This window comes from Pteronotus mesoamericanus, unplaced genomic scaffold (genome assembly GCF_021234165.1).
Source record: "Pteronotus mesoamericanus isolate MK-2021 breed Mesoamerican mustached bat unplaced genomic scaffold, CSHL_Meso_final scaffold_705, whole genome shotgun sequence".
Lineage (NCBI taxonomy): Eukaryota > Metazoa > Chordata > Mammalia > Chiroptera > Mormoopidae > Pteronotus > Pteronotus mesoamericanus.
Window position 1 is genome coordinate 1,844,024 of NW_026555326.1, and position 15,069 is coordinate 1,859,092.

Consider the following 15,069-nt stretch of genomic DNA (forward strand, 5'->3'; position numbering starts at 1 on the left):
CTCTCCTCTCAGGTGAGGCTGGGCCAGGGCCACGCGGTCAGTTCCACACGGCAAATCTGTGGCCAAAGGTCCAGAGGTTTGACTTAGGTCCCCAGAACCTACCCCAGAGGGCACTGGCTGGACAGTAGAGGGCACTGGCGGTGGAGGAGGGGGTGTGGTCATGAACTGGCCCATCTGCCAGCGGAAGGTCGGGCAGTGGGTAAGGCAGTGGCAGTGGCAGAAATGCCAAGATATTCCTCCCTTTCCTCTGGGAAGTCAGCCAGCATTTGACTCCACCGAGCTGCAGGCTGCCCTGGGCTGGACCCCTCAAGAAGGAGGGGATAGGACATTTGGGGGTGTACCCTGGGAGATAGAACAGAAGGAGCTGAGGCTCCTCCAGGGCGACCCAGGAGCCTGACCTCAGGGGATGGCGTCTCCCCTCCTGGGGTGAGAAGGAAGTTGTGTCATCCGTCATCAGGCCCTTGGTGTAATCTCGTCACCTCTCCGTGACGTTTCACCTTCCCCGTCTTTTCACTACTTCTAGGTTCTCACGTCCTCACTCAGAGCAGCTTCCTATTGGTGTGAGGGGAGCGCTGCTGGTGCATACCAGAGCCTCGGAGAGGAGGGGTCTGGAGGCCAGAACCTCCTCCACCTGTGCCCACACAAGAGAGGCTGTCAGTGTGGAGAGCAAACAAAATAGGGCATCTGTTCTAGGTGTTTCTACAGTGTCTCTCCAGGAACCCTCGGTCAACATCAGTGCTTCAAGAGCTGGAGCAAGGGTGTAAAGAGACATTTTTAAATACTGGATCTTGATTAGGTTTGACAAACATGAAGTTCAGAGCCTGGTAGACTCTGGTCAAAGGTTCCTAAGGGTGAAGTCAAGGATTTAGGCAATTTTAGGCTTAAATTACAGCTAAGAATATGAGTGCCAGAACAAACTGGTCTGGATTTAAATGACCACTTGCTAGCTGGAACCAAGGTATTGAAAATGTGCCTCATGGTCTCCGTCTGTAAAGGAAGGATAATTAAATGTCTACTCCCCCAGAGATATAGTGGGTGTTAAATGAGTTAATATATACAAAGGGTTTAGCACAGTGCCTGGCATATGGCCAGCACTCGGGGACATGTTAGCTGTAGTTAATCTAGACGGACTACCTGGTCTCCCTTGACCTCAGGCCCTGGCCAGTGCACACGGCTGTCGGCTGGGAAGGTGAGAGTGGGGGTCTAGAGAGAAGGGTATGGAATAGAGTCAACCCATGACAGGCAGCGCAGACTGACCTCTGCTTGCTGCTGGCCTCTGCCCGAGGCTGGTTCCCGCCTGCTCAGTAACGTAACAGACCCACTTTCTCTCTGGTTCTTGGCCAGGCACACAGAAGAGTGACTGTTTGTCTGCGCACTTGAGCAGCTGTGCTGGAGTGGGAGGCCACACCCACTTGAGTCACGTGGCCTATCCCAGGGCCACTCCTGGAGCCCACCCTGTCCGGCAGACGAGGACTCAGCCATGACTCACTGTATTCGGGAGATACCTGAGCTTTAGTCACCTGGTGCCCCTTCCTCTGACACCTGAGCGTCAGCATTTACAGCCTGGACCAGGCTCTCTTACCTCTCGTAACCACTTTTCTCCTTTCCTTCCTCCTTTCCTCCTTTCCTTGCTCCTTGTCCTTCGACTGCTCAATGATCAGATCTTGGCTGATCTCGCTGGCAATTGGGACAGTTTAAGTCTGGCAGATGGAGACACTGCCAGCGACGGGCAGATAAGTAGGCAGACATGGAGACAGCCTCAGGAGAGGACCCCCGCCCCCCACAGCTGACTGATGTATGAATTACTGCTGTTAGCTCTCCACTGTGGTGACTAAAGGCCCAGACTGTGCTCTCAGAGGGTGTCAGCGCCCCTAAGGGCACGGAGACTTGTTAAGCTACATTGATGATTTTCAGCCTTTTTCATCTCATGGCACATAAACTAATTGCTAAAATTCTGCCTCTCACCAAAAAATATATTTTTTGCTGATCTGACAAAAAAATAGCTATACTTTTGATTCATTCACACCAGATGGTTATTGCTGTGTTGGCTTTGTCTTTTTCCCCCCTTTTTTTGACAACCTGAGGGAAAAGAGGTCAGTGCCCCTGACTAAAGTTAAGTATTGCCTGTTTTAAAAATTCTTGTGAATTTTTAAATTCACACCAGTTGAAAATTCCTGACCTATATCAATGATTTGCACTTCAGTGTGAATCCATTCATTCCACAAATTCTGAGCACCAACTATGTGCCCCAGGCACTATTTCTAGGTAGTTGGAAAATAGTAGTGAACAACCTGGGCAAAAATCTCTGCCTTTTTGGGCATTACATTCTGGTAGAGGGAGACAGAAAGTAAATATGATAAACAGATACGTGATATAGTTAGTTAGAAGGAGGTAAGTGTTGAAACCCCCCGCACCCCCGCCAAACCAACCCGCCCAAAACAAACCCGCAAATTCCAGCCTATCAGTAATGTAAGATAGGTGGCGTTGGGAGAGCTGGGGTGGGGGACAGGGAGCTTAGTTGTCATTTTATTAGTTTATTTTATTATTTTTAAGTTTTTCAATTACAGTTGTCTTTTAATATTATATTAGTTTCGGGAGTATAGCATAGTGATTAGACATTCCTATAACTTACAAAGCGGTGCCACTGATAAGTCTTGTACCCCCTGGATTTGCTTGTTATTTTAAAGAGAGTGCTCAGAGTCGGCCTTATGGAGGAGGTAGTATTTGAACAAAGACTTAAAAGCGGTAAGAGAGTTTGCCTTGCAGACGCTGGAGAGAGAATGGCCCAGGTGGAGAGAGCAGCTGGGCCAACAGCCTGCGACAGGAGCAGCCTGGTAATTCAGAAGCAGAGCAAGGAGGACATGTGTCTGGAATGGAAGGAGAAAGGGCGATAGCGTGGTGCTGTTGAGAAGTAATGAGGGGCCGTATCCTGTGGGGCCTCTGTAAGGGCTTTGGCTTTGACGTTGCCTGCAATGGGGAGCAGGTGCAGGGTTCTGAGCAGAAGAGGCCGTGACCTGTTGTCTTGGGACTGGACTGCAGGCTGGTAGAGAGCTCATTGCAGAAGCCTGGGGAAGAGAGGCTCGGGCCAGGAGGGTAGAAGTGGTCCTGGCTGCCTTCGGAAATGCCTGATAGATTGACGTGGGAGTGCGAGAACCAGGAGTCAAGTGGCTAGCCACTTTCCTGAGGGGTAAGTCCAAAGGAGCCAAGGATGGGAAGTGGGCCCTGAGGACTGAGGGACCTGGGGCAGGACAGTGGGAGGCAGGGAGGGCTGCAAGAGAGGCTGCAGTGTTGGAGCCACGCCCCTGCCTCCTCTTTAGCCCTGGCTGGGTCCTGACCCAGCCTCTGGCTCTGTTTGAGGCTTCTTGTGTCTGAACAAATTGGGCTCTGAAGTTCAAAGCCCGTGCCTGGGGCCTTGCAGTCAGGGGGGCACTAGGTCTGCCTGGGGGCATGCTCAGTGTGCCTAAGGAGTAAGGCTGACTGGGCTACTCTTGGGTTCTGCAGAAATAACATCCTGGACTTGGCAGGAGCACGTGGGGGGCCCAGAGAAATTGCCTCTTTCTTCCTGCAAAGCCAAGCCACGCCCTGGACTTGCCCCAGCCTGTGATGTCTGAGACACTAAAGGCTTATTTACCTGGGCTCCTGCCTCCTAAGGGGGGAGTAGGAGGGGGATTTAAAGGTGAGGATCTGAGGTTGCAACACCTGCTCTTCTGCTGAGTTAACTATTAATGAGTCCTTTGAACATCCTCCTTCCTGATGGTGGGCAGAGGATGGGCAGCTCCAGGGGGTGCAAATGTCCTGGGAACCTTGAGCCGAGGGAGTTAGAGAGGTGGAAAGAAGGAGATCAGAGAGGTGGCTTCAGAACTTTGGGTGTCAACAGGGACTGTTCTCTGGGGAACTTGAAGAGAGCCCCTGTGTTCTTGTTGCAGATTCAAGGCCCATGAAAGGAAGCCGCTTGTTGAGTCAAGCGAGATTTCACTGGAATGCTCGCAGGGGCCAAGACACTAACATTTATTGGAATTTCCATCATGTGTCTAAACAACTTGTTGGCCATTTGCTAAGTATAGTGGTTCTCCTGCCCATCTAAATTTTGGGGGCTAAATTAGAAACCGAAGGTTAGAAATGTCCAGCTTAATCCACAAGATGCTACGTTTTCTCCTGAGGGTTCCCAAACCGATTTCTTGGACTTAACCCTCCTATTGTAGGGAGAGCTTCTTGCTTAGGAGAGACTGACAGGCCAGAATGGCTCATTGAGAGTCTCCTTTAAATAGGAACTTTGAGGCAATACTGTTCCCAAACAACGCCAGTGCAGGCTGTCCAGAGCCAAGATATGCACTGGGTGACCTTCCAGATCTCTCTAAAGCCCTCTGACCCTGACCTGGTGGGAGAGTGTCCTCTGAGACCAGCCTCTCTACCTGGCCTGTTACTGTCATTTACAGCGGCTTTCAGTCCAGTGGCCCTGAGCCAGGAGCCCGGCCAGGGTCCCACAAAGGAAGCTGTGTTCCTAGACCTGGCGGTGGGCCAGGCCAAGTCAGTCCAGTTATGTATGCCTCGGCCTTGCCTTCCACCGCTTGAGGCCAAGTCTGTTTTCTGGGCCTCCAGGCGGGCATTCCTGCCCAGCCAGGGAGAGGCTAGGAGGCCAGCCCTCCTAAGCTGGGGGCAGTGACTCACAGGTAGTTACCTGTCCTAGGGCTCCCTGCCAACCCAGGGAGGGAGCTGGAGAGGAGGTATTTAGAGTTTATTCCTTATTCCTCTTAAGCTTTCCTGGAGTGAGTTGGGCTTGACCCCTCCCTGATGAGCCTTTTAAGGCTCCTCTGAATTCCCCAGGAAGCAGGGATTTTCCACTGTTACTGTTTCCCTTGGGGAAGGAGAGGGTCTGGTGCTTTCCAGGGTCCTGGAGGTTTGGGTCTTCCCACCTTCCAGCCTGGGGTCAGGTCTGGGGGCTGTACCACCCTATGTGCAAGCCCTGATTTTCGTGTCCTCTGCTGTCTTCTGTCCAGGCGGTCCGGGACACAAGAGGAAGCCGAGCCCTACAAGCCTTGAGAAAACGCCCCATACAGTGCCTGCCACAAATGCCAGCGCCCTTCCTGCCCTCCGAACCCTGGTCCAGAATGACCACGAATGTCTGCCTGGTGCTTTCAGTTTGCAGGGCTCCTCTCCACCCCGCAAGGCACCCAAAGGCAGGTGGGCACTGCCAAGCTCACTGTGAGGCCCCGGGGACAAACCCACTTGCCCAGTCCTGTCCTGGGGCGGTGGGGGTGCAGTGACGGCAGATGGGCGTGCCAGCTGCCAGATTCCTGAGACCCGCCCTGCAGTGGGCTGCGCCCAGCCAGGGAGTCTCCAGAGGTGAGGCCGTTGTTTAAAAACTGGGAGCCAGGAGCGGAGCCCCCCTCACTCAAGGGTGCTCTCAGGCGATCTGGAGAGAGAACCGTGGCAGCAGGGAGCCAGGTATGTTATCTGCCTTCACCTGCTTGGTGGGGGCAGGGCGGGGAGAAGGCACTATACTCTGGGTGTCTGGGGCCTGGTTGCAGGGCCCGATTCTTTTTCTTCCTGCGAGCTCACCTGAAGGGGCCACCTGCAAAGGCTATATTAAATGTGTGCCTCTGTTTGAATTGCCTTTTCATGTCTGGTAAGTGTTTCAGTGACTTGGAAGAAAAGCAAGTTCTGATCGGGGCTGAGCACACAGAGAGGAGGGCAGGCTGGGCTGGCAGGGCTCGAGCTCTCAGAAGCTCTCAGAAGCTCTAAGGCTGCTCAGGACACCTTGCTCTGGAGGTGGGAGGGCAGAGATAGCGCCGCAGGTAAACCAGGAGATGGGCCTTCCTCTTGGGCCGCCTGTCTCCTCTCTGGGCCCCTGATGCTTCTGGGACCTGGAAGGAATGATTTCGAAGCATTAGGATGTATAATTTAAAGACGCCAGGAGAGCCTCTCTGGCCCTGCCTTGCCAATCCCCCTCCCCCTCCCCCAGCCAAACTGGAGCACTGGAACAGAGCGAGCATCCAGTCCCAGGCGGAGGGGGACGCTGCATGCGCAGGGCAGGCCCGCCTGCCTCTCCGACCTTTGAACATCCATCCCTGGTCTCCTGCAGAATCTCTGCTCTGTGGCCTCCCAGCCTCACCCCTCCTGCACAGCCTAGCCCATCCTGAGAGGCATTTTGGGTTGCTTCCAGTTCAGATAAAATTCTCACTCACTTCTTAAAGATGGCCAGGCCTCCTCATCGCATTCCAGCCACCTACTTAGCCCAGAGTTGTGGCCACCACAGCCTTACCCTCGAGGTGGCCCTCGGTGGTACCGGAGGCTGTGCCCATGGAAGGAGAGGGCTCGCCTCCGGACTTTCTGCCACTTTGACCCACTCACCTTTGGACCTGTGGGCTGGGCCCTGCGCTGGGAAAGGCCAGGCCTCTTCCCTGGGCAGTGACAAGGCCTCAGACCTCTCTGCAGCTCCCCTCCTGCCAAGGGCCTTGCTCCTCAAGTTGTCTTATGACTGTTCGGGACAGGGCTGGCCCATCCTCCGCCCTTCCACTGCAGAGGAGGAAGCTAAAGTCTGGGAGGGGACAGCATTATCCCAGTGCCCCTATGAGTCACGGGCCAGGTGGGACTGTAGTCCAGGGTTCTGTCATTTTCCAAGCTTTTGGCTCAAAATACACCTGCTGCTGAGAGTTGTCCTAGGTAAGACTCTAGGTAAAGACTTCTGAAAAAACATGAGTCAGAAACAGAAAAGGGTCTAGTGTGCCCTAGCGGTTTGTACTGTTTTACCCAGGCTGCTTTGTTTTGTCCCAGGTGAGGTCCTCTCTGGGGATCACCCCATTGGCTAAAGATGAATCCACTCCTTCTCCTGTGGTTTGGTGAGTCTCCCTTTCCATCCTTCCAGGACCTGTCATATAGGAGAGAGGTGGCAGCTATGGGTAGGAGGACAGTTAACCGAAGTGTGAGCATTACCTGTCATCCTTTAGTCCTAGGGTTTGGAACACTTGTCTTCTGGGGACACCCATGAGGTTTCTCTGCTCCTTCAGGCCTTTGGGGAGGATGGCTTTCTGCCTCTCTTGAGCTCCCAGGGGTCTTCTTATTCCCACCCGAGGTGGTTTCTGGTTCCCTGAATGCCCTGGTTTTTCCCACCCTTTCACTTTCAAGCTGGTCCCAGGCCCATCATGGCTTGAGTTCTTGATTTTCCAGTGGATTGTAGTGGGGTGCTCACAAAACCCCGCTTTGCAGATAAACGAGCAGAAAGAATGCAGGCCTCTCCCACTGTTCCGCAAGTGGCTAGCAGCTAGCCCTCCTCTGGGCTGTGGACAGAGGCCACGCTGCCGGGGAGGAGAGTTGTGGACCATGTCTGGTGGCCAAGCGTGTGTCTGAAGTTTGTCTCCAAAAGCCACATATGGAAGCCACATTGCAGGATCATTCATGGATGTTGGTTGCCATTGTTATTCCTCCTTTAAAAAAAAAAAGGTTGGGGTTTTAGAATAGGAAATCAGCTTTTTAACCTAATAGCCTCAGGATTACAATAATCACCGTCATCAGTGAGAGTGAGCAGGAGAGAAGGAGAGGGTCTAGTCTTGTCGACCAACGTCTGCTTCCCTGAGGGAGGCTGGGGCGGCCGTCTGGGCCCTCTTCTCTGTAGGCTGAACCCAAGCACCCCTGTGATTTCAGTCTTGCCCAGCTTCCTGTATGCGCAGCAAGCCTGCTCCCGTGGGGCCTGCTATCCCCCTGTTGGGGACCTGCTCATTGGGAGGACCCGGTTTCTCCGAGCTTCATCCACCTGTGGACTGACCAGGCCTGAGACCTACTGCACCCAGTACGGCGAGGTAGGCCCTAGCTCCACGGCCTCCAGGGCTGGAGGAAGGTGAGGTGGGTGGGACGGGTGAGCCTGCCATTGTTCATTGAATACTCAGAGTGTACTTGGTAGAGGCACAGCTCCATGCACTGTTGGAGGGCGGCTGGGCATGGTGTAAGACAAACATAAGGATGGACAAAAGAAAATGTACTCAGAAATAGCTGAATAACTCTTTTCTGTTCCATAAAACTAGAGTCCTTTCTCAGCCCTCGGGCATGGGCAGGACAGTCAGGAGATAAGCAATCAGATAAATACTAATCCTTTTTGTATGTACAGTCTGATGTGCGGTCTTTGGTGGACAAAGTCAAGGCTGCTGGGGTGTGTGATGGGTTGTGTCGTGCCAGGGGGTGAGCTGAGCGCTGCCACAGTCACTCTATTGCCGTCATCTCTTTGGCCAGCACTGGGGTTTGGGTGTGGGCAGAGCTAGCAGGTGAATATATGATTATGGGCTGGAGCTTACCTCTTATGCTTCGCAATTGCCATGCGTGAAGATGGACCTTTCTTACCTCTCAGTCTCCTTCATTTCCATGTTTTATCACCCCAGGCAAAGCGGGAAACATTCAAACTTGTTAAAGGACACAGATCAGTGTAATAAATGAAGTGACCTGAGGTTAGTAAGGAGGTTCAGGGACTCGGCGGATAAGTGCAAAAATGAGCTGAGCGAATCCAGGAACTCTGACACTTGGCGCTCCTTCAGTTAACATCGGCCACTGATGTGTTCAGGGAGCTGTTGTGATTTTTCGTCTAGATTTTTTTTCTACATTGCCTTTGGAGCTTTTTTGTAGGAACTTTAGTTTTCTTTTCCTTTCAACAAGGTTGGGGTCTTTCTTTGCTCCTCATGTTCACCAAGGTTGACATCATTGTTTTCTTGTTTCTCAGCTGCTTAGCTCATTGGACCATTTTTCCGCCCTCAAAATACAGGTTTGGATGAGGGAATGGATGAGGGTGTGGTTTTCCATGAGTGTCTGCAGGCTTTGAAGGGAAAAATAAATAAATAAATAAATAAATAAATAAATAAATAAATAAATAAAGAGGCAGAGAGAGCAAGGGAGTGAGAGAGGCTGATTGCCACAAAGGAGACTTGGGTTATTTGTGGTTTTCTCTTTCCAGACTGTCCTTGTCCTCAGGACCACGGTAATGTATCTGATGCTGCCTCTGGGCCTCACTGTCCTTGTCCCCAGTGTTCTTTTGGCAGCTTTTAATCACAGATGGTATTGGGTTATGGCTTTGGAGGTGCTGCGCAGAGATGGCTGTGGTTTCTGCATTTTGCCCACTTGGAAATGGGAAGACCCGTTTGACAGTGTTGGGTAAATGGCCACAGTGTCAGACAAGTCCTCCCTGGGGGCTCACATTACTCCACAAGCATCAGAGAGCCTGGTGGTATGGACTTTTCTAGGCAATACAATGATTTTAGCTGTCCCTTCCCACACACTCTCAAAATCCCGTGTCAGTGAGCCATGTCTAAAAATTTCAGGGAGACCTCGGACTTAGGTCTTCCTGAAACTGACCCACCTTCTGGGAGAGGAAGCGAAGAGAGATCAGAGGCCCTTGTGCTGGGCCGTCCCCTCAGCCCCAGCCCTGGTCTGGACAGCCTCTTCCTCTGGGCCTGGGGTTTTGGACTTCACCCTGGCCTGCCCTCTCCGTCTCCCGGATGCTCCAGGAAGCCTATGGCCTTTCCTGCTTGTAAGTCAGCCCTCAGGAGCAAAGCAGAGTGCTTGCAAAAGAGAAGTCAAAACAAATCTCAGCTATTTCATTGCTATGAAATTGAGAAGCATTGGCTTTTTTTTTTTTCTCTATAAGGGGGAATAAATCTGTAGACCTCCTTGGAAAAAGGAGACGATAGCGCATCTTGAGTGCAGGGTGTAACTCCAGGTCTGGCACTCATTCGTGGTGTGATCAGATATTGCCCATCTCTAAGTCTCAAATTCCTTTTCCATGAGTGTTAGATGAAATGGTCTTTAGAGTTGCTCCTTGCTCTAACTTTCTTTGGGAGTGAGCTAACTCCTGAGAACCAGCTACTCTCCCCTACCCACCTCTCTGTCTAGTCTGATTTTGCTTTCCCTCTCCCTTACCTGCCTCATCTGGAGGCCATGGGTTGCCAGCAGTGAACATACACACTAAAGGCACAGATACTCCCTTGGATGGAAGGACCGGAACCTCACAGGGTGCAGCTGTGGCTGGTGATGAAAATTAGGAAACCAGATTTAACTCTGCTGATTTCTGATTTCAGTTTTTAAGTTTATTTTATTATTAAATATTATAGCAGCAGTAATTTATTAAGCACATGTTATGAATCCAAAGCATCCTACTAAGAGTTTTATATACATTATCACAGTTAATTTTCACAATACTCCATGAGCTGGCTCTTGTAATCCCCGGGCAGTATTGGGAGGGTGTGTGCTGGGACCCCAAACTTCTGATGGGAACACAGAGGTGCTGAGTTTTCTGAGCAGTTAGAGATGGGAAGGCGTACTGGCCAGGCTGCTGGAAACGAGGGTGGCGTGATGCAGAGCTGCATTGCTAGTATCTCCCCCTCCCCCCTCCCCCTCTAACCGGCCCCCCCACACCTTCCTTAAGTCAAAGGCTCTGGTTAGTGCCTCTGTTCTATTTCTGTACGGGGGTGACATTTCAAGTCCAGAGCTCAGTACAGGATCACCCAGCACCTGCTGCTGGCCTACTGACGTGGCACAGATGCAAGTGCCATGGGGATTATGGCCTTGGACATTCTGTAATTCTCACTCCCCACCTCCCAGCCCCAGGGAAACGCAGTGGAATGGGGTTGCAGGAGCCGTTGGGACCCTTTCCAGTTCCAAAATCATCTGTCCCAGCTCCCAATCTCAGATTTTGTCTCCTTTTTATTCAGAGCCATTTTAGCCTGTTGACACATTACCTACTCTGCCTAATTTTATCTCAGCGGCTAAACCCTGTTAGCCCTAAGGACTAGTTTTGATGGGTTTGGGGTCCACATTGCAACCTCTCCAACAGACATAGAACTTGGCCAGCATTGCCTTGTGGTGCTCCTCCCTCCCCCTTCAAGGCCTTCCTACCTCGACTACCCATTAGCTGTCTGGGCTTGGGCCCAGGCAGTTTATTACCTAAATGGCCTGATGCTGCAGTTCCATTCTGTCCCCTTGCTCTTCTTCTTCCAGCTTCTAGATGACCTCTGGGTAACCTCACTGTCCTGTTGTCCTCTAAAGCTCCAGCGTGAATGAACATGTCCGTGATGTGTCCCTACCCTTATTCTCTTCTGTGCTTTCCTTGAGCCTCAGTGCCTCATTTGAAAAATCGGAGTAATGATAGCACCCACTTCAATAAGTTGTGAGGACCATCTAAAACAGGCGTCCCCAGCCCCCAAGCTGAGGACTGGTACTGGTCCGTGGCCTGCTAGGAGCTGGGCCGCACAGCAGGAGGTAAGTGGCGGGTGAGCAAGCGAAGCTCTGCTCACCTTACTGCCTGAACTCTGCCTCCTGCCCAACCCCCCACCTTCTGTGGAGAAATTGTCCTCCACAAAACTGGTCCCTGCTGCCAAAAAGGTTGGGGACCGCTGGTCTAAAAGAATGAGCTACATGATCACTGGCATGGTGTCTGGAAGATGCTGAATGTTTCATCCCCTTTCCCACCCTCCTCCAAAACCTGTGTCTACAGGCAGGAACGCCCCCCATCTGTGGATCACCGCCTTGAGCATCTCTTCCCTGATCAGGATGCACGTTCACAGGCCTGTTTAAATCAACCCGTCCTTGGGCCATCCCGCTCCCCGCCACCAACCTGCCTTGGCAGTGAACTATCAGAGAACGTGGAGGCTGTCATGGTTCACGAAGTCGCCTGACTAGTGGTGCAGATGCTCTAGTTCTGGTCCTGGTTCTGACACTTAGAATACAAATGTGACCTTACAAAGGCCATGGCTTCTCCCTAGATCACCATTTTCCCTTTTATGAAATGAAAGACTTGAGTTACCTCTCAACTCTTTACCTCTGTTCAGCTCTAATATCTCCACCAGTTTCTTGGAGAGGGCTGGGCTGTGTGTGACCTTGAGGGTCTGCCATGGTCTTTCTCAGGTGAACACTGGCAGAGGCTGAGCCCTACCCTTTGGTCATCTCGGAGCTGGTGCATGCTCCTCAGGAACCAGCAGGCATCACCTGGAAGCTTTCCAGCCCTATTTCTGCTCCTGACAGTGTCTCCTCCAATGTTGTGTCTGCTCCCCCAAATGCTTTATTCATCCTCCACACCATCCCTTGGTGGGGAAAAACTTAATTACCCAGCTGCTTTAATAACAGTCTTGCACAGTGCATTCCTCGGGTTAATTAGCTGTATAAACTAAACAGCTGTCATTTTTTTATCTCTTGGAATCAAGCTGGGGGGCAGTAGCCAATTGACATCCCGTTCTCCCCAACACACACACACAGACAGCTGCACATGCATGTGAGTGCACCCACATCCATGTGCAAGCACCCCAACAAACACTGTCTTCCTTTAATGGTTATTTTCTTGACCTTTGGCATGGCTAATGTGTAGTCAGAGGACATGTTCATGTAGGCCTTGTGGTCCTTACCTCCTCGCTCTCAGAGGACTCTGAGGCTGTCTCGGACCCAAATATCTGCTCTCCCGTTTCCGAGAAGCAAGCTCTCAGTGGGTTGAAAACTCTCAAAGCTCTTACCATTGGGGATTCACTCTTTTGGATGAGGCATTGTTGAGTTCCTTGTTTAAAATGCAAACATTCTTGGGAAAGGCACCATGTCAATCTGTTATCATCCATTTATGTCTCAGCAAGGGTTTGCTCATGAGAAAGTCAGCTGTGCCTTTTGCAAAGGGTCTCAAGAGAGTAAGACCCAGGACGAGTAAGTTTTGAGAGAAGAAAATGGAAAGGGACATTGAAGAAAAGAGTTGTTATCAGAGGAAAGTGAAACTTGGGTTGGTGGCACGTGTGATCCTTGGGTCCTCACTGTGATGGGCTGAGGAGCGTAGCATGTGGAGCTAATAAGAGAGATGAGAGGGGAAAAGCGTGGTGGGAAGGCCTGGATACAAGCCTGGGTGGCCTCACAGGCTTGCTGACATGACCTTTCACCCCATTGCTCCTGGGGTTCAGGCCCCTAGAAGTTTCTGGGCAATTTCTTGCAGACCTACTGTGCTTTTCTGTTATCAGGGAGTGTAGGGACCATTTTCACTGGTAGAACCTGCAGAGGTCCAGGCACACAAACCACCTCTCGGCACTCAGCTCTAGGGGCATCTTTGTTCTGTAGAGGTCTGGGCTGGGGCGGAGGCTGCCCTTCCTGGGACAGAAGAGAAAGAGCATCTCGACAACCAAGTTTAGTCCCAGCAATTGTCCATGGTTGCCAAGGGACCATTGTGCCCCTTAAATCAGAACAAGACAAGAAGGTTTGGAGACAGGTAGCCTGGGCCAGAAATCCAGGCTTCCTTTCTTCCTAGCTCTGTGGACACGCACACATTTCTTAACTTCTCTGAGACTTGCCATCCTAATCTGTGAAATAAGGACACCAACCATGTCATGTAATGTACCCACCGCGGAGATTTGGGAAGGATGAAATGAGGTAATACATGGCAGTGCTCAGGAGAGAGGCCAGTGCAGTGTAATTTCTGGATGTGTGTTATACATCATCTCTATAATCAGCTTCTGAAAGTGACATTTCTGAATTTAGTTTGGATGGAGGCAGGGTGCTGTAGAATTAAGGCTTTGGCCAAAATGTACCTCATAACATTGGGGTATTCCTCCCACCCAACACACCAGCAGGCCCAGACTTTTGACCTTTGCTGGCCATATCCATTGACACAGGAATGGTGAAGCTTGTGGGTCCCGGGGAGAACTACTGGAGGCCTGGCCGACCAAAGGCCTTCAGGGCCCTTTCTTCCCCTGTCCCCTTGGCTGAGAAGAGTGTTTCTCCAATATGGGGCTGGGCCAAAGGCTTATGTTTCTCTTGCTTCCTTTGCGTTCTTGTTTGCAGTGTCTAACTTCTGAGGTGATAAGCTAGATGGAGAATTCTAAGAGCATGTTAGAGCAAGAAGGAGGTTTATTGTCTCATCTCACCCCTGCATTTTACCAATAAGGAAGCCAAAGTGGAAGAAATGTCTTTTTTTTCCCCGAGAGCTGGATTTTCTTATTTATTTATTTATTTTTGTCCTTGACTTTCTTTCTTTTGGTCCTGGCTGCCATCCATGACCTTAACTCTAGCTCCTTACATCGATGCAGATGGCCTCTGGCTTGCTCATGGGAGGGACATGGCCCATGTCTAACCAGAGCCTGTTTTTCTATTTTCCCCCAGAATTTGCTCTGTGTTCTGCAAAGGCAGAGCTTTGATTTGCATTGCCTTCCTTTATCTACCCCTCTCCACTGTGATTAAGGCTCATGCTGGTTCTTGCTCTTTCCTTTGCCCCCGCTGAGCTCTCAGGATGGGGGTGGGGAGTATTCTGGCCAGACTGAGCTGAGATTCTGGAAGGCTCCAGGATAAGGGAAGAGGCTCAGCCTTTCCAGATGGAGAGCAAGCAAGAGCCAAACTGGCTGAAGGCCTGACAGGCTGGATTGATAATAATGCTGTGTCTCTGAGGTAGCACAGCCAGGCCAGTGCTGGCCAAATGACCCCAAAGAGGGAACAGCTGCAGCTGAGAGCTTCCATCACTGGGCCAGAGAAAGGCATGAAGCACAGCCCAGGGGAAGAGTTGCATCTTGAGAATCTCTCTCTCTCTCTCACACATTTATATACATATTACATAGACTACAAGAATACAAGGATATATAGCATAAGAGAATAAAATAGAAAGGGAAACTGAGGCCCAAAGAGAAAGACGAAACTAGTAGTTTGTCCTTATGTGGGCTTCTGCCATAAGCTGTTCTATTTCAGGCCACCATCCCTCTAGCTAGTTGACAAGTAGAACTACTTAAAATACCTGTCCCAAGCTGGCTGGCTTAGCCTGCCTCTGAGGATTGTGAAAAATCCCTCTGTTAGCCGTGCTGCTGTGGTGAGCAGCACGTAGTTTTTAGTGTGTGGGCATCCGATTGCCCCATCAGTGCTGCACGGGGAAGGAGGGTGGAGAAGGCATGGGAGCTCCAGACTGCCAGGGTCGGGGGAGGAGGCCAGGGTGACAAGGCCGCACCGAACACCTCGTTCATTTTTGCTGTGTTTTACTTTACAGTAATGTCTATTTTCTTGAGCATAAAAGTTAATATCTATCCAAAGTATGAAAGTTTTAAATTGTAAAAAAATTACAAAGATGGAGGAAAAGGTACCTGTAAT

General features: G+C 51.1%; 1 protein-coding gene across 3 annotated transcripts in view; it reads left to right on the forward strand.

Annotated features, from left to right (window-relative positions):
* The window catches only part of LAMB3 (laminin subunit beta 3), a 53,906-nt gene that overhangs the window by 13,726 nt on the left and 25,111 nt on the right, over positions 1-15,069 (forward strand). The window contains exons 6-10 of one of the 3 annotated variants that reach the window (XM_054563247.1): positions 2,767-3,187; positions 3,502-3,676; positions 4,998-5,445; positions 6,775-6,839; positions 7,642-7,796. In XM_054563247.1, the coding sequence (XP_054419222.1) occupies positions 6,812-6,839; positions 7,642-7,796 (183 nt within the window). In that variant the 5' untranslated portion in view covers positions 2,767-3,187; positions 3,502-3,676; positions 4,998-5,445; positions 6,775-6,811. Of the gene's footprint in view, positions 1-2,766; positions 3,188-3,501; positions 3,677-4,997; positions 5,446-6,404; positions 6,664-6,774; positions 6,840-7,641; positions 7,797-15,069 lie in introns of those variants that run through there. The other 2 variants (XM_054563246.1, XM_054563248.1) reach the window with 2 other exon arrangements.